At 40.6% G+C, this 19,142-nt stretch overlaps 1 protein-coding gene across 1 annotated transcript in view; it reads right to left on the bottom strand.

The window, feature by feature from the left end:
• Positions 1-15,077, bottom strand: part of LOC109912412 (mucin-19-like) — a 53,261-nt gene extending 38,184 nt beyond the window's left edge. Inside the window, exons 1-6 of the mRNA XM_048610581.1 lie at positions 14,993-15,077; positions 13,369-13,437; positions 13,028-13,256; positions 11,383-11,500; positions 4,191-4,269; positions 3,527-3,633 (exon numbers count right to left, since the gene is read on the bottom strand). Coding sequence (XP_048466538.1) covers positions 3,527-3,633; positions 4,191-4,269; positions 11,383-11,500; positions 13,028-13,256; positions 13,369-13,437; positions 14,993-15,077 — 687 coding nt within the window. The remainder of the gene's footprint in view (positions 1-3,526; positions 3,634-4,190; positions 4,270-11,382; positions 11,501-13,027; positions 13,257-13,368; positions 13,438-14,992) is intronic.
• Between the last annotated feature and the right edge of the window lie 4,065 nt (positions 15,078-19,142).

Genomic DNA, 19,142 nt, shown 5'->3' with positions numbered 1-19,142 from the left:
GCTGACTCCCTTTCAGCAATTGTTATTCAAATTCATCAACCATACCATCAATTCATAAAACATTTACCTTGTTACAGGTAGATTTGTACATTGCCGTGATAGTTCTTCAAATGTGGCACATGCACACTCTTCCTTATTTCCACAAGCACATACATCCCTTTCGCATAATTTTAAATACTTATTAGTGAAGGTGGGATTTGCAAAGCATGTTGAAAAGTATGTTGAAACCGGGTAGTTACAGCTCTGAAAGTAGCAAAACAAAAGGGAGAATCAAAAATTTGGGTCCATGTCCTTTCATTCCATGAAGGGTCCTGATCCAAAACATCAACTTTCCTGCTCCTCTGATGCTGCCTGGCCTGCTGTGCTCCTCCAGCTCCACACTGTGTTATCTCTGGCTCCAGCATCAGCAGTTCTTGCTATCTCCTAGTAACAATACCCTGATGTACTCATGTAAGGTATGGTTTGTCTGTTTAGCACGCAAAACAATACTTTTCACTATATCTTGCTACATTTGATAATAATAAACCAAATTAAATAAAATGACCGTTGCCAGTCAATGTTCCAATGAATTGAATTCCTGCTGAATTTTCCAACCCTCCCTTCATACAGCTTCAATACCAACATAAAACAAAGTATTTCACTGAATTGCAGTAGGTTTGTTGGAATGTGAATGATCAAATATATTAGCCCTTAACAGTATGAGCACCTTGACATCTGGGATGTTGATTGATCGTCTGATAACTGAATGCCCTGTTGGGATATTTCCTCCTCTAGATTTTAACATTATTTTTCAAATATAACTGATTTCCTCCAGGAAATTTACAAAAAAGAAAGGACGCAGTGGTCAGAGAGGTGAGGTGTCTTTTCACACATTTTTCATTGCGAGGTTGTAATGTGTTTAGTTGTGCCGCTGACATCTGAAGTTATTTGATTGGATTGCAATTTGTCAGGTGGAGACTCGCTGGCAGGCTTTTATAGAAGAATTGAATGAAACTGAATAGATTAACCTCTGTTCAACATCTGCATAGTGCAGCTCCAAATATGATGAGTAATTTTCTTGAAACTAATCCTTTTCTGTCATCATAATTTCACTGCAAAGCCCATTTCTGTAGGTCCCCAGAGTTCTGCTTGATCTCTCCCAAAGTTACTGTAAAAATAGGGAGCAGGTTTGGGGACATTCCTTATTGAGTGTGGGACAAAGTATGCAGATGGAGTTGGTGAAACAGGTGCAGGATTGAACACAGAGGGGATGAAATTGTTGTATTTGGTTTAAAAAAAAGCCTTGGGAAAGGATGAAAATCATTTGTGTTTTGCTTGTTGAATGAGATTGAAGAATACTTGGGAGGTACAGTGGGGCCTCAAATCAACAATTGAAAGAATGAAGTGGCATTTATAGAGGGTCTTGTTTAGAAAAAAAAAGGTTGCTGGATCATTATAAGATAATAAGATGAATTAGGCAATTCTGTCTATCAATTCTTCTCAACCATTCAATATAGTTGACCTGATTGTGGCCTTAACTCCAGTTCCCTGTCTGTTTCTCATTATTCCTAACACTGTTTTTCAATCAAAAACTTTTCAAACTCAGCCTTGAATATCATCAATGATCAGTAGAGAATATCCAAGATCAACAGATCATTGAGAAAAAAATTCTCCTCATCTCAGTTCTACGATGAGAGGAAAAATCCTCCTGGTACTTATCCTATTGAGCCCTGTCAGAATTTTATAACCATCAGGATATAATCCATGTATCCAATTTAGATCCAATAAGCTTATTGTATATGTTTTAATATAATCACCTCTCATTCTTCTATACTACAATAAGTACAGACCCAAGTTCCTTCACCTTCCATTATAAAACAACACCCTCATCCCTGGAGTCAATTGGGACAACATTCTCTGAACTACTGCCAATTCAAGCTTGTCATTTGTTAAATTAGGAGACCAAGCCTCTACACAGTGATCCAGATTCCAGTTGCAATCTTATCAATGCCCTATACAGCTACAGCAAGATTCCTTACAATTATACTTCTTCTTTTGCAACAAAGGCCAACATTCCATTTCCCTTCCTAATTACTTTCTGTGCCCACTTGCTAACTTTGTGTGATTCACATACAAAGTAACCCAGATCTCTCTGTACTGGTGTTTTGCATTCTTTTTCCATTTAAAATAATTTCGTTCTTTTCTGTTCTTCCTGCCAAAATGAACAATTTGACATTTTTTCCCATTATACTCAAGCTGCCATTTTTTATCCCATCATTTAACCAACATGCCTTTGCAGACTTTTCGAATCTACCTCACAACTCGCTTTCCTATCTATCCTTTTATCATCAGAAAATTGGGCTACAATATCATCTGCCTCTTTATCCAAGTCATTTGTATGTAGATCATTGACAGATGAGCCTCCGGATGTCTAGTAATTACAATTTGCCAACCTGAAAATGACCTATTTAGCCTGACAGTTTCCTTGATGGTTAGTCAATCCTCTGTCAATACCAATATAAAACCCCAACATCATGGGCTCTTATGTGCTATAATCATTGGTGTGTCTTTTGCAAATCCAAATACACGCCATCTCCTGGTTCTGTTCTATCTACACTGCTGACTACATCCTCAGAGATCTAATATATTTTTCAAACAAAACCATGTTTATTATGTCTGATTTCAGAAAGTCCTGATCCTTCCTCCTAATAATGTATTCTAGCATTTTGTGAATGAGAGTTATCAGTGGAATTGGCTTATAGTTCCCCACTTTCTGCCTCCCTCCTTATTTCAAGTCACACAATGTACCACTCTGGAACAAAAACAACTCTACCACTCTACCTGTGCAGCACATTTTGATGCTGTCCTCATGTCACTAACGTTTCTTATAATGTTGCTACTCAATGCATGCATGCTGTGCCCAAAATATTAGGATCAGTCTATGAATGTATGGCACATTGGTCTCTGAAAGGGCGGTCAGTTTGCAGGAGGATGCATTCAGTACAAAAGTAAGCAAGAAATCATTGCAATGAGATAACCTTCTCCAGGAAGTGCAATAACTAGTCTTCCCAGTCATAGCTGTGGCCTTTTACTGGCAACCAGAAGATATGAATTCTGACATTGGCAAGTTATGGAATGGAATTTTGATATTGTGTAGATGATTGCGAGATAAAATGATGATGAAAGTAGCCACGTTGTTATTAATACTCAAATGGTTCAGTAATTCCCTGTCAAATCCTATCTGGTTTGCATTTGCCTATAAAACCATGCAAATGATTGACTAACTGTTCCCAGGACACTGATGAATGAAAAGTAAACTCTGCCTTTGCAGTGTAACCCACACGTAAAAATCATATTAAATTATTTTGATTCTCCCACAGTTCTGATCCTCACATTAGGACATACAATAAAACGCATTTAATGTGAGAGGTTAATTTGTTGCAGATTGTCAACTTTTAGATTCATGTCAATAATAGAAAATGAAATCAGTAGAGGAGATGCACATATTTACCACTGCTATGAAGAAATTTGATTATAAAGAACTTACTTTAGCTGCTGAGCATGTTGAACTTGAAGGATGGTCATTAACACATGCTTGACCCAGAACATCCAGCTGATTCGCAACCATGATGTTATATACAGCATTGTCAGAATCTGCAAAAGCCAAAAAGGGAAATATATCATGAGATGGTAGTTTTTTTCAAATCTGTGAAATGCTAGAAGCAATGGCATATTTCTTTGGCAGTGATTAATAATCAACTTCATCATCTATGTGTAACCGATTTAAATTATTGTATATGTGCAAACTGCCTATCTGTATAACTTAACATCCTAAAACTGTTTTTAATGTTAAGTGTTATTTATCCATATTTATTATAAACATTGCTGATAAACTTTTACATATTGTGCCCACTTTATGGTCAATGCAGTTTTTAATGCATAGTTTCCATTTCTGAAAATGTTCATTCTGCAATCTAACCTTCTCTTTGGGTGAGGTCTTTAGGACAGCTTTAGCTTTCTTCCACACCAGAGTATTTGCATTCATTGATTGATCATAGTTGTAACGACTGATATATCACCTGAATAGTATATTCTACATTAGAAAACATGCATCTTTTGTTCTCTAAAGCAACTTATCCTCCCTCCTGCTGTGAATAACATCACAGAAAGTCTCCAAGTTGTCTCTTTTATATCTTGGTGTTTTTATTTACCAGTATTGATTCCAGTTCCTTCTTGAAAATTTCCACAAAGGCCACAAGTTTGATTTTTATATTTAGTATCAAGAGTTACCTGTAAATAAAAGATAAGAAATTCCAAATATTAATGAAAATACATATTATGGCAATTAAACCCCTTTCAGAAATGTTTCAACCAACCACAATTATGTAATGTAGCTTGTGGGCCAAATGATAGAACTTGAATTGAAAGAATTATGTAGTGGTGAGTTAGTGATGAAGTGAAATCACAATGGCACAGTCTGAAATGTGAATCAGTTGATAACACTTTGCTGTGATGTCAGAAGATTTTGGATTCATGCCCCCTGCTGTGATTTGAGCACAAAATCAAGGCTGAAGCTCCACGACAGTATGGAAAGAGTACTGCATTGTTTGAGGTATTTATTTTGTGTAAGCATTAAAACATAAGACCATCTTCCTTCTCAGAGGACATACAAAAATCTGCAACACTTATTTGAAGAAGAACAGGGATGTCTTCCTACTAACTTAGCCAATATTTATCTCACTTTTAAGACTGAATAACAAAAATACCTGATCATTATCTCATTACCGTTTGTGCAATACTTGCTACGGTTCCTACGTGAGAACATAATGGCTACACTTTAAACATGTCTAGTTGATGTTGAAATTACTTTCAAATGTCTCAAGGTCTTGAAAGGTGCTGCAGAAATGCAAGTCTTTATTTTACATGGATTAAATTTTGAATGTTAATTTAATGCCAGTGGAATTTCCCTTCACTCTAAGCGATAAATATATGCAGAATCATGTATACTGGTAAATCTGCTTTCTGTTACAGTGCCAACATAGCCAATAAACATGACAGACATTGGACTCACCAAAGCTAGGTTTCTTGACTCTAGGAAAATAAGCTGACAATTGGGAGTCATGTCAGGTCATAACAAATCAAAATGCATGCAGTAACAGGAAAGCTGAGCTCTTGTTGAAGATTGTCTTAGTACTATTTTCAGCACATGCAGCATTAAAGGCAAACAAATGTTTAGGTGACAATATGACATACAATGGGGAGAAAGTTGTCTTGGGAAGCTGTGCAAAACAGGCATTCTCACATGAGAACATTCTCACCCAAAAAGAACTTCCTCTTCGAATGCTAATGTAAATGTACTGATGTTGTTAGAATTCAGTCTGAAATTGCTGCTGGCTTCACTTGGCAGAAATGGACAGGCTCCTTGCCAGAACTTTTCACAATCAGAGGATCAAGGAAGAAAACAACTTTTAAATAAAGGGATTAGTTAGGTACATGAGACCTACGGCATTGTGCAAACCAGTTTTCAGGTAATTGTTAAGGACATGCTCACAGGGTGAGCCTCACACGAGGCATGTTGGAGACGAATTTCACTGCAAATATTCACATTGTGGATGTAGTTGTTTCCATCCGTTCAGTACCTGTGCTCACTTCAATAACAGGGCATGGAGCTTATGGGGAAAAATAGCTTGCATTTAAGATATGTATGTGCACAGTGCCATGATGACACAGAAAAACTTCCAACAAATTTTGAATTTTTGAACTCCATCATTGCAGGTACAATTAGGTCGAATGGCCTCCTTCTGCATTCTAACAATCTGTGATCAACCAATTTAATACCTGGGGCTTTCATGGACATAAATCACATGACTGCACAAGTGGCCAAGTTCAATGTGGATTAGACAACAGAAAACCAGTCTGAAGTTAACATTTTATTGATAAAGACAATCAAATTTGTTCAGGCATGAAAAGACTCTCATCTCCTACTTTGATTTACGCCTTTATAAGAATTTCACATGTTAGAGGTGGAACCTTGCATTCTGCAGGCACAGAAGACACAATGAAGATGCTACTTTAAGGATTGCGTTGGCAGAAAGGAGATGAGACTAAGGATGCAGTGCAGAACAAGGGACCTGAACTTTATTTGTCTCTAGAGAAGAAAAAGGTGCCCAGTGACTTTGTGTTAGTGTTTTAAAAGCTGGGTACATTAATGAATCAAGGACCAGGATGTCAGCATTCCCAAGAAAATGTATGACTTAAGCTAAATTACTAGTTAGGTTAAAAAGAAGAGCTGAGGATACTAGAAAGCTAAAACAAAAACAGAAATTGCTGGAAAAACCCAGCAGATCTAGCAACATCTGCAGTGAGAAAGCAGCGTTACCTTTTCAGGTCCAGTGACCCTTCTACAGAACTCAGAATGCTGTGAAGAAGGATCACTGGAGTGGAAACATTAACTCTGCTTTCTCTTCACAAATGATGCCAGACCTGCTGAGTTTCTAGAGCAATTTCTGTTTTTGACTAGATAGGTAACCTGAGGAGGTAATCACTGAAGTGTTCATTAAGTTGGGATTTTCTAACCTACAGGACAGGCCACTGATCATAAATAGATTCAGTTCAGAAGTAAAGATCCATACCAGCAGAAGGTCAGTTTAATTTTGACAGCCTCCAGGCCATCAGAGGTTGAAATAAGTTTTAAACTGCTTTTGCAGTCCCGAGTATGTAGGGCTAGAGAAGACCCTGAGCCCTTCTTGGAGATTAGTTCGAAAAGTCTATTACCTTGTGACTGTGTGTCTCCGGGAGAGATGAAGAGGATCTATATTTGGTCAATGTGCAGAATCGTCATCAAAAGGAAACATTTGTAAATTTGTCAGTTGAAGAAGAAACTTGAAAGTGATGTTAGGTGTGGTACATCACTGGGTTTGAGTTTCTATAAAAGAGATTGCTGGGAAAATGGGTTGCATTTTCCTTTCGTTGTTCAAAACAAAATCTTTCAAAATTGTCATACATTTATATACAGTTTATTTTCCTATTCTTTTGTTTAATAAATTTACATTCTTTTGTCAAAAGTACATGGGTAGTCTTCTGTGAATTTGTTCAGTGACTAACCACCAGGGAAACCAAACTGCAAAAATGAAACTTATGATGTATCAAACCATGTTTCACTCCAGAGTCTGACCTATACAGTGTTACCATTAACTGGGAATATAACAATGTGAGAGGACTTATCTGACAATGGAGCAGAATATTGAGACTTTTGAGGGATATTTGTGCCAAATAAACTGTGGATCTTGGGTGGAACCTTATGGAACCACCTGGAGCTTTTAGAAATTTGCCTGGAGAAACTTCATTGGGAATGAGGCATTATTCAGTTTCCTAAAGGTGGGTTAATGTTTTCATATTACATTCTCAGAACCAGTCGGGTAGGTTGGCTTGATGATCAGGAACCTCTATTGAATTCTTCAGCATGCCATGAATACTCATTGATACCCCATTCTGCTAGAATCACATTTGTGGCTGCAATTGTGTTAGTGAAAAGCAGGAAACATGTATGTCTCATGTCAATCTATATCTGAGATGTGTATCTGGCAAGGTAGACTTCTGCCTCCAAGCTCCGATGAGTCACAAATGTTTCAGGTAACCTGCATCTTTCAAAGTCAAGTGCTTGTAGTGTAACAGGTGAAGTTTGACCAAGTCAGCTAGATCTTGAAAATTTTTAGTGCAATCTTGCCTGTTGTTGGTAAATGTTTACATTGTATGCTTACTGAGACTATGCATAAGTAGGGCTTTTTCTGATTAACTGGAAATCACAAGTGGGCTGTGCCATGGCCTCAGCTTTTTACCAATTTGTATCAATGACTTAAATGAGGGGGGCAAAGGTATGCTAGCTAAATTTGCAGATAACACAATAGGTAAAATATGTTGTTGTAAATAGCATAGGGAGTGTGCAGACAAATATTGATTTGTTGAATGAGTGGGCAAAATCTGGCATATGGTGCATAATGTGGGAAAATGTGAAGTAGTTCACTTGGCAGGAAGAACAAGAAATCAGAGCAATAATGAAACAGGGAATGATGGCAGAATTCTGACGTAGAGAGGGATCGAGGTGTTCTAGTTGTCTTATGAGAAAAGGCCGAATATATTAAGTCTGTTTCCACTCGAGTTTCACAGAATGAGAAGTGGCCTGCTTGAAGTGTATAAGATCCTGAATGGCCTTCACCTAGGAGTCCAGAGTTAGGGACACTGTTTAAAAGTTAGGGGTCACCCTTCCAGGACACAGATGAGGAGATTTTGTTTCACTCAGAGAGATGCTGGACTTCTCCAACAACCTATATAGTTGTTAACAACACTTCTCTATTCTTATGGTCCAAACTCCGATCAAAGGATAATTACAATATTAGCTACTGTCGATAATCCAAGCCGCCAACTGTGTGTGTATTAGTTCTTTTATTGTGTATTTGTTTGTTTGTATGTGTGTTGTTTGTGTGTGTTCATGTGATTTCATAGAGACTTAATGTTGTGTTTTATCTTTTTTTTCTTGGGGTTAGTAGATAATGAACTTATTTAATTTTAAACTCAAGGGAAACTTATGAGGGATTCCTTATTGTTTTTGGTGAAAGCAGTTAACTACAGTTTAATTGGGGAAGAGTGCAGCCTCGATATAGAACAGCCTTAAAAATAACAGAAATTTTTGTGGCCAACCAGGGAGATTGAAAAGAAGGCATCTGATTCCGCCCTCCACATCTTGTAACAAGAACACAGTCAAGTGAAAGCTTAAGTTCCTTTCTTCAAGAAGAGATGATTTGACTGCACCTGCACCTGCACCTCTGCCTTTGATGCCCTTGTTCTCAATAAGAACATGATTCTTTCTCACTCTGTCCATTGTGGCTCTTCGTCTCCACTCCAATATATTTAAGAGTTGCAGACTTTAAAGAATATAGAGATCAGTTGTCTTGAATAGACCAGACGAGCTCCAAAAATTATTATCGGGCCCTGTTCTCTATTCCAGGATCATATTGGAAAGCAAGTGTAATTGTTTGACTTCTTTTCTCTATTGCTAAATGTCTTGCTCAACCCCTTTTCCTTGCCATCTCTATTATCACTTGCAATAACAAGTGAGGAGTTCATGGATATCTTTGTCACTGAGATTGCCCCTTACCTTTTGCCTCCATTCCACAAACCCACCAGTCAAACCTCTGCTAAAGTTCCTCTTTGCCGTTACACTGAATGCACATCCTTCTCTAGTTTCTCTCTTAAACTTTCCTTGTCTTTCTCAGTCTGTCCGCAGCCTTTGAAATGGATGGCTGTATCATACTTCCAGCAACTCTCTGCTATTTTCCAATGGGATATGACTGCATTCATCTGCTTTCATTCTTATCTCTGTTATCAGATCCAGAGTGTCTCTTACAATGTCTTCTCTCCTGGGTCGTGCACAATGTCCTCTGATGTCCCTCATGATTCTGTTCTTGGTGCTTTCTGTTTCTTATTGACACGCAGCCCCTCAGTGACATTAACTGAAAACACTGTCAGTTTCAACATGTACACTGTCAATAGGCTGCTTTCCCTCACCATCGCTTCATTCAACTCCTCCAGTCTTGCTAAGCTTTCAGACTGCTTCGCTGATATCTAGCACTGCGTAAGCAAAGATCTCTCCAATTCATCATTGAGAAGGTCTGAAGCCATTAGTCTAGGTTTTCTAATAGGATGATCATCATTATGGAGGCCTGTAATGGACAGAGTGAGAAAAAGTTATGATCGTACTGGGAACAAGGGCATCAGAGGTGGAGGTGCAGCGGCTGTGCTTTGGCACCAACAGGAAAGTTGAACCTTCTGATGGGCAAATATCCAAAGCCTGGGACCCTCCAGAAAAGACCCCAACTTGGAGTTCTAGTGGAAACTTTGGATGGTTCTAACTTACTTAACTGAATAGTTAGCCAAATAAAGTTAAAGGAATTAACACCTACTCGACTCCTAGCTGACTATAAAACTGATGCCCCCAACTAACCATTGCAATTCCCTTTACTACTACCTACCTCCATGAACAGCTGACACCCCCCTTCTAAATTTGAACACCATGCCCTCTCACCCAACCTGCAACTCCTCCCTGAACTCCTATGAACCTGACACCTTCTGACTCCACAGCGATACCCCTGCGATACGCCAGCCCCCTCCAGATTTCATATAGACCACCCAACAGCTCCTCCTGGGCACAAACCTCTGAACCAATCCTAAATACTACCCCCGTTCTGATCTGAGTCCTTCCACCAAAACCCCACAAGCGCCCACCAAATGGACGCACAAAATCAGCCACCAACTCCCCTCCACCCCATCCCAAACACCTGGGCATCTCAACCCCCACTAGGCACTCATCTGCTCACCTACCACTCTACCCGTGACCCATCCTGTATCTTAACTGCTTACACATCAGTCTACCCCCACCCACTTGTCACTCTAACCTCTCGCTTACTTTACACACTTACTTTCAGCCAATTGCTGTCAAAGTGGGACATTAAGGCTAAAATGTTGGGGTGGTTTCAAAATGGATCTACCCAGTTGCTCCCGGTCTGGATTCCTGGACTGGACTGCACTCTTCATCTTTGGAGATGTTTTCCAGTTGAACCTTTAAGCCAGAAATCTTCTCAGCCTAAGTGAGCATTATTCTGACCTGGGTCTGACCCAGGTTGGAAAATTCAGGCCATTAAGCAAATTCCAGGCTCTATTCTGTAGCTACCAACTTCATTCCTCTTGTTTTGAGATTAAACCAGAGTATTCACCCCCTTTATATTAGATTTGACTCTGAGATTAGATTCTAAAAAATGTGGATTTTCAATGAAAAGTTTTATTGATGGTAAAGCCATGCTTTCTAAGATATCTGTATTTCAATTCTGGCCACTTGCATATCCCTGACTTTAACCACTCTGCTGTTGCTTGCCATGCCTTCAGCTCCCTTGGTCCTAATTCAAATATTCCTCCTCTCTCTGCCTCACTTTCCTTTTATAAGATATTTCTTAAAACCTGCCTTTTTGACAGTTTTTAATCTAGGCATTCTAGTTAGCTCCTCATGTTGCTTGGTTTCAAATTCTGTTTGATAATGCTCCTCTGAAGTTGGGATGTTTTACTACATTCAAGGCGTGAACATATAACTATTTTGTTGGTCCTTGCTGCTGCTGTATTGCCAGATGTCTTGTTCTTTGGGTGAAAAGTTAAGCTGAAACTCTCTGTTCTCAAGAAGCTTAATGGCCTCAGCAACTTATAATCGATTTGATTGAGTTACTAAAGGGATGATCTGTGGAATTTTGCAAGGCATGTTGCTTCAGATGCAGGAAGATAGACATATATCAAATGTCTACTTGATTGGCTACATCTCCCGTAATAATAATCCACATCAAGCTCTTTGCTTTATCTTACCGACAATGAATCCCGAAGATTCCAGATAACAGATATCGTATGCTTCCTGTTGGAAATTCTTGTGTAAATGCCATATTTCTGGATAGCAATGATCTTATCATCATACGGCAGTTTTATACTAGAAAACAAATGAGTGGAGTCAATAACTTATAGAGAAGCTTCATATTTAATATTTGAAGACTTAATTTTTGAAGAATTGTGGATGTAGTAATTGTAATGAGGTCAGCAAGGTGGACCTCACAGAATATGAGTTAATATGGGGCTGATAGTCTGGTCCAATCAGGAAGCCCTGGCTGCCAGATGTAAACAGGACCAGTGTCAAGTGCTATGCACATGGAAATAAAGGGCGACTTGGTGACAGGATATCAGCCTCTGTTGTTATTGCAGTGGAAAAATTAATTTCTTTCAAATTTTGCAGAGATACCTGGATTGGTTTCTTTAAAAGATCATTGAAAGTTCACTGTGGACATCAGACTTTCTTTTAGGAAGCCAGTTAGAAATCACATGACTTGTATAAACTGTTTGCTTTGCTGGAGACTCCTACTATTGCTGTTTTGAACAATGTTTGGATGGGAATTTGTTCTGGTCTTTAGTTGTAGAAAATGCCTGTGAAGAAGGGATGCCCATAAGACTATAAGATGTATCAGCAGAAGTTAGCTATTTAGCCTGTCAAGTCTGCTTTGTCAACAGCTTCGATCATGACTGACCTGATAATGCTCAACTCCACTTTGCTGTCTTTTCCCCTTAACCCTTGATTCCCTCATTGATTAAAAATCTATTTATCTCAGCTTTGAATATATTTAACAACCCAGCCAGTTTAACTCTCCTGTTTCTGATATATATTAAAAAAAACTCATACTGTTGTAAGTTCAGGAAGAAGTTTACTTGTGCTCCCATATGTCCTGAGCAAACTATGTTTAAGACTTCAAAGACAACTGCCCATGTTTGGTGATCTGTTGACGATCACCAGACTATTGGACTGGAAGATACTGTGAACAATCCACACCTGCACTTTTTCCTCTTCCAGGACTAAAACTCATTGGCCAAACCATTTTTCTTTCTGAAAGCCAATTCATTTTGTACCCTTTACCTTGTTACACGTGCATGTTATTGCATGTGCATTTTGAGTTTCTTAGAAGGATAAATGTTTTTGCTTCCATTTACAAACTGTATAAACCAATTATTTTGTATTTATTAAAGAAACTGGGTTGATGAATATGTTCATTTAAAACTTGAAATGCACAAGATATTTAACAGACCATCTCAGTAACCAGAAAAGTTATATTTTATGTCATGTTGTGACTCATGGAATAGCAGATCTATAACAACAGTGCCCTCAACCAGCCTCAGGCATGACATTTCTTAGAAGCTAAAAGGAGAGTCTGATGTAGTTACAAAAGAAAACTCCATTGCAAACAGGGAAATACATGAAACTGGTAATTTGCTTCAAGTTTTGTTCTGCAGCTATCACTTTGTGCAACAAAGACTCTCCTAATATTTTGATAATTTCTGTGTGACGACATTTCAATGAAGAAATAGGAAGTGTCAGACTTTATTTGATACTCGACCTTCATAAAAGAATATTGAAGAATAGAAAAGTTTGGATGAATATTTTAGAACTAAATCCATAATAGATTTTACTTACGTCAAATCTTTAACTCTAACTGTTTCATTCTCTGTAATAACAGAGACACCTTCGATCAGGATGTGGATGTGTTCCAGATTGCCATTTGCACCCCTGCGAATCTGGATGTTAAAATCCTCTGCAGTACCTTTGCACTGACGGCTCAGTATGAAGTTGCATTTGGATGTGAAATAAAAAAAGTCATCCTGGAAAGTTCTGAACGCTCCTCGGCCCCATGTATAACAACTCCCTTGAAACAAAGAAGGAAAGAATGTTGGGGTACTGATGCTACAGGGGTAAGAATTTCTACATGAATAAGGTTGAGTCAGATGCACAAATATGTTAAAAGAATGAGCACTAACCAACACTGCTGTGTGGTGGTGTATCATCCACAGTCCTGGGAAGAATGGAATGCATTGAGCCATCCAAGCCTAATTTAAAAAGAGACATATAAATTGAAAGTGTGAAGTACAAAATCATATTTTATTTTGGCAATGAATACATTGCTGTCTAAAGGGATTCCCTTGAAATCTCATTGTCCTGTATCTATATTTTCTTGTTACAATCAAATGTATTTCAGAGTCTTCGATGCATAGAGCCACAAATCTGTCTCTGCTGTTACTTCCACATTAAATCAGTGACTGTGGTCCAAGTAGAAATTGAAATCAATCAGAACAAGTGACTCTGTTGAAGACATACCTTAGAAATGTGAACATTTAAAGGAAGCAATTGCAGGAGAAGTTCTGGCTCTTGTTTTAATCAGGTCTCTCAAATAACCTTAATGGGTGGAATCTTACAAAGGTCTGAGTGCTGTGGGTATGGTGAGATCTGTGAGAGAATTGGGTGAGAAATCCAATGAGGCATAACTCAAGGTCAGAAGCATTTCGCTGCATCTTTATTGCATTCACTGGGAGGTATGGTGAGTTTCCCAGCATCTCAGGGAATGGTCCATGGGCACTGGCTACATATACCCTATGTGTATGGACATTGCCGTTCATCATGTGCTGAACTCCAACAACCCTCGTGGGACGTCTTTGATCCATTTAATGGACAGCACTGCACTTCGATCTTCCAATATAGGCTGCACTGGCAGCTATCATTGTGATGCTGCTATAAAAGTCATTGTGTGGTAGAACATAGATCAGTACAGCACAGTACAAGCCCTTTGGCCCACGATGTTGTGCCAACTTAATATTCTACTCTAAGATCAAACTACCCTGCATACCCTACATTTTACTTTCATTCGTGTGCCTATCCAAGAGCTGCTTGAATGTCCCTAATATATCTGACTCCATCACCACCGCTGTTAGCGCATTCCACACACCCATTACTCTCTGTGTAAAGAACACATACCCAGCTCATGGACTGAACCAGTTACATCTTCAGGATCTTCATTTGCTTCATAGCGCTCACTTGCTCTGAGCCCACCTAGACATTTAGTCCATCTCTGCCTTGCCTTTTTGTGTTTCGTTCCTTCAGCCGTGGATACTAGGCTCCACTTAATTCTGCCTTTTCTTGCCGTTTAGCACATTCTCAAAGCTCGGATGCTAGTCATTGTTATCAGCAGGCCTTACTCAAGCAAGAGAGCTTTTGCTTAGTGGGTCCTGTCGGGATTCTGGTTGTGATCAGTAAAACTGCTGATGTTTGGGTGGTTTGGATCATCCCAGGATCCCTGGTTCTGACACTGGACCGAATTTAAGAATGTGAAGTGAAGAAGGTAGTGGGCAGGTGTTTCAGGGCAAAGAATCTCTGCATTTATTAATTACAAAAAAAGATGAATATATTACAAGAAATAAAAGGTAAATACAAAACAATGAAATTGACATTATCAATTATACAGAAGACAGTACTTAAATACACTATTAAATTAAACACAGGTTAAATACTATTAGAAGCTAAACGGTAGTTTTAATCACAGACACTTTAATCAGATTTCCTAACCTTGGGGTGCCCTGCACTGTCACCAACCCACCTTCCCCTCCTTACTAGCTAGGTTGGATGGAGTCGTTGGTTGGTTTGCCGAGCTGTCTGGTTTTTGTGCAAACGTTTCGTTTTCTCTTCTAGATGACATCTTCAGTGCTGTCTTGTCTCTGTTGAAGCACTGTTGTTCTGCTCCTTTCTGAATTTATAAGGTCCGGTCTGTCATGCTGGGTAGTTCTGTTTCCAGTTTTGCTCCATAGTGGTATGTAGATGGGGTCTATTTCAATATGTTTGTTTACGGTATCAGTGGTTGAAAACCAGGCCTCCAGGAAATCTCGTACTTGTCTTTGTTTTCCTTCTCCTAGTACTATCACGTTGTCCCTGTTAAACAGATGTCCTTCTTTGTCGGAGTGAGTAGAGACAAGGGGTTGTTGGCTGTGCCGTTTTGCTGTGAGTTGGTGTTCGTGTATCCTGGTGGCAAGGTTCCTGCCCATCTATCCTATGTATTGCTTCTCGCAGTCGGCTCTCACTTTTGGCCTGCTGGTTGTGGGTATGGAGTCTTTCGTCTTTGAGAGTAGCTGGCAAAGTGTGGCTCTTGGTTTGTGTGTTATCATTGTTCCAAGAGGTTGTAGGAGTGTTGTAGTGGTTCCGATATGTTTCTAATATAGGGTAGGGTGGCCAGTGTGTTGGGGGGTACAGTGTCTTCTTGGTGTTGTTTATTTGCCAGGCATCGGTGGATGAAGCTGTTAGGATAGCCATTGTTTGCGAAGACTATGTATAGGTATTCCTCTTCATTTTTGCGTAGCTCCAGGGTGTTGCAGTGAGTTATTGCTTGTTTAAACAGAGTCTTGACACAGTTCTGTTTGTGGATGCTGGGGTGGTGACTGTTGTAATTCAGGATTTGGTCTGTGTGTGGTCTGGTAAGGAATTCCCCTTTGTTTGTTCATTTCACCATTACTTCTAAAAATGAGAGTTGATTGTTGTTCTCCTCTTCTCTGGTGAACTTGATCCTGGTGACTATGCTGTTAATAAGGTGGTGTGTTTCTTCTAATTTTGCTCGTTTAATGATCATGAAAGAATTGTCCACAGGGCGGCACGGTGGCTCAGTGGTTAGCACTGCAGCCTCACAGCGCCAGGTTCGAACCCAGCTTCAGGCAACTGTCTGTGTGGAGTTTGTACATTCTCCCCGTCTCTGTGCAGGTTTCCCCGGGTGCTCCGGTTTCCTCCCACAGTCCAAAGATGTGCAGGTTAGGTGGATTGGCCATGCTAAATTGCCTGTAGTGTTCAGGGATGTGTAGATTATGTGGGTTATAGGTGGGATGCTCTGAGGGTCGGTGTGGACTTGTTGGGCCAAAGGGCTTGTTTCCACACTGTAGGGATTCTATGATGATGATGCTGATTCTGTGATGATGAGGTACCTGACCCATCGTTTAGGCCGGATCTGAGGGTGGGCTATTCAAGTCTTTGAATAACTGCTTCCGCTGTAAGACCTGAGATGGGTGAACCCATGGGTTTCCCAGTAATTTGCTTATATATCTGGCTGTTGAAGACAAAGTGCGTGGTAAGGCATAAGTCTAGTAATTTCAGCATATTGACCTTGCTGATGACTTCATCACTGAAGCACTGAAGATGTCACCTAGAAGGGGGATTAAACGTTTGCACAAAAACCAGTCAGCTCAGCGAACCAACCAACAACCCGAGCTACAGATCTTTGCTAAAACATTAAGCTAGGTTGGCTACTTTGGGGATAAATGCGTTTTGAATTACAGCTGGCTGTTGCCGCTTGCTGTAGCCAGTGCTTTGCTGAAGACTTTGAAAAGCGTAGGCCTTCAGTCTGGGTTAAGACGTGCTGTGGATGTACCGGCTGAGTACTTTGGTTTTCTTACATTTTGGTGGGTTTTGTGAGCAGGTTTTCTCCTCAGGATGTTGATCAGGTTGGTGGTTGTTTTGTCTACAGGTTTTGTTTGGTCACCAGTGGTTAGAGATGGCTGCAGGTGGTGTTCTTGGTATGGGAGCTCCCTGGAGTCCTTCTCCTGTTGTTTGCCATGGGGAATAGCTCTTGAAGCGGATTACTGTTCTTTCTTCTCTCTTCTCTTTTTCTGTTTTTTTTACAGGTGAGATCAAGGCCTGCAATTATACTAAATTGCAGGTTTCTTGGCGCCAAAATCTGTGCTTTCCAATTGTTTTACTGTTGCCCCGTTTTGAGGTAAATTGCCTTCCTGATAGTTTAGGGTAGGTGCAAATGTATTTCGATTAGTTGGAATGTACGGTATTTCTTCTAATGAGTATAAATTGAAATTTGATGTCTTAGTATCTGTAAAGGCTCCACGACGTCTGGCACGGTGGCTCAGTGATTAGCACTGCTGCCTCACAGCGTCAGGGACCTGGGTTCAATTCCACCCTCGGGCGACTGTCTGTGTGGAGTTTGCACATTCTCCCCATTTCTGTGTGGGTTTCCTCCAGGTGCTCCGGTTTCCTCCCACAGTCCAAAGATTTGTAAGCTTGGTGGATTGGCCACACTAAATTGCCCATAGTATTCAGGGATGTGTAGATTAGGTTGGTTATAGGGAGATGGGCCTGGGTAGGATGCTCTGTGGGTCAGTGTGAACTTGTTGGGCCGACGGGCCTGTTTCCACACTGTGGGGATTTCATGATTTCATTTCAATGTACCCTATAAAGAGGCGGGCATAGCTTGGACCCATGCAGGTGCCTATAGCTACCCCTTTAGTTTGTTGGAAGTGGGAGGAGTTAAAGGAAAACTTGTTGAGGGTATGGACAAGATCCATTAGGCAGATGAGGGTGCTAGTGGAGGGGGACTGTTTGGGCCTGCGGGATAGGTAGAAATGGAGGCCTTTTAGGCTGTCTGTGGGGTGGGGGATATAGGTGTATGGGAATTGGATGCCCATGGTGAAGATGAGGTGTTGGGGGCCCAGGAATTGAAAGTCTTGGAGGAGGTAGAGGACATAGATAGTGTCCCAAATGTAGGTGGGCTGTTCCTGGACCGGGGTGAGGAAAGATGGAGGTCGAGGTAAGTGGAGATGATTTCAGTGGGGCATGAGAAGGCAGGGTTGACAGGGACAGTTAGGTTTGTGGGTTTTGGGAACGAGATAGAAGCGGGTGGTGCAGGATTAGGGAATGATGAGGTTGGAGGCGGTAAGTAGGTGGTCTCTTGAGGTGATGAGATTATTGATGCTCTGGGAGATGATGGCTTGGTGATCAGGGGTGGGGCCATAATCAAGGGGGGTGGTAGGAAAAGGTGTCAGAGAGTTGGCACCTGCCCTCCACCATGTCGAGCTCAGTACACCATAGCACCACTGCGCACCCCACCCCCACTTATCGGTGGGTTTAATGGTGAAGTTAGGGTTGGAGTGGAGGGCTGCACGTTCTGTTGGGGAGAGGTTGGAGTGAGTGAGGGGGTGGAGAGACTGAGGTGATTGATGTCGCGACAGCAATTGGAGATGAAGAGGTCTAGGGAGGGTAGGAGGCCTTGGTGGAAGTTGGGTTGAGTAGCAGAGATCAAGTCAGCCTGCAGCATTGGAGAGAGGTTTGTGGCACCTATGCTAAGGGGGTGGAGAAAGTCTTTGACCTTCTTCCCTCACTGCTGGGCCTTCATCCAGGTGGTCCAGACTGCACTCGCTAAGGTTGACATGGTTGTAGTGTAAAGACCTACTGGTCCTGAGGAAACAGGACATCTCCTGGATGTGCCAGCTGAAGGACATCCAGGACCCTGCCTGTAAAGCAAGGTGCCAATTTCCCCCCGTCTGCCATGTCTGGGGCAATTGGACAGGGCAGCCGTGGCCTGATAGTGCTTGTCTGGGTGTACAACAGCTTTTTAAATATGGTGGAGGGGACAAGCCATATCGCTTCTTTTGGCAGATACGTGGTGAGTATCAGTTGTTCTGGGAACAGTTTGTGGTAAAATGGGAATAGAATTGTATGTGAGTGATGCTATGGGGCAGGGTAGGTAGCTAAAGGGGTGAGTTGAGTAAGAGACAGTGTAAGGCCTCTGATGAAAAACCTGGCACAAAATGCACTCAACCAAAACAAAAAGATTGAGACCAATACTTCTGTTGTGCTTCAGTCTTATGTTATTCCATGGCAAAAAAGACTGCATATGGGATGCCTTCAAAATTAAACGATCTGCAGAAGGCAGTGTTGAATTCTTTTGTTCAATACTTTGTATAATATTGTTTAGATCTGTTGATGCCAAAATCTG

The sequence above is a fragment of the Rhincodon typus genome, chromosome 22, assembly GCF_021869965.1.
Source record: "Rhincodon typus isolate 14 chromosome 22, sRhiTyp1.1, whole genome shotgun sequence".
NCBI lineage: Eukaryota > Metazoa > Chordata > Chondrichthyes > Orectolobiformes > Rhincodontidae > Rhincodon > Rhincodon typus.
This window is presented reverse-complemented; position numbering and strand designations above follow the sequence as displayed.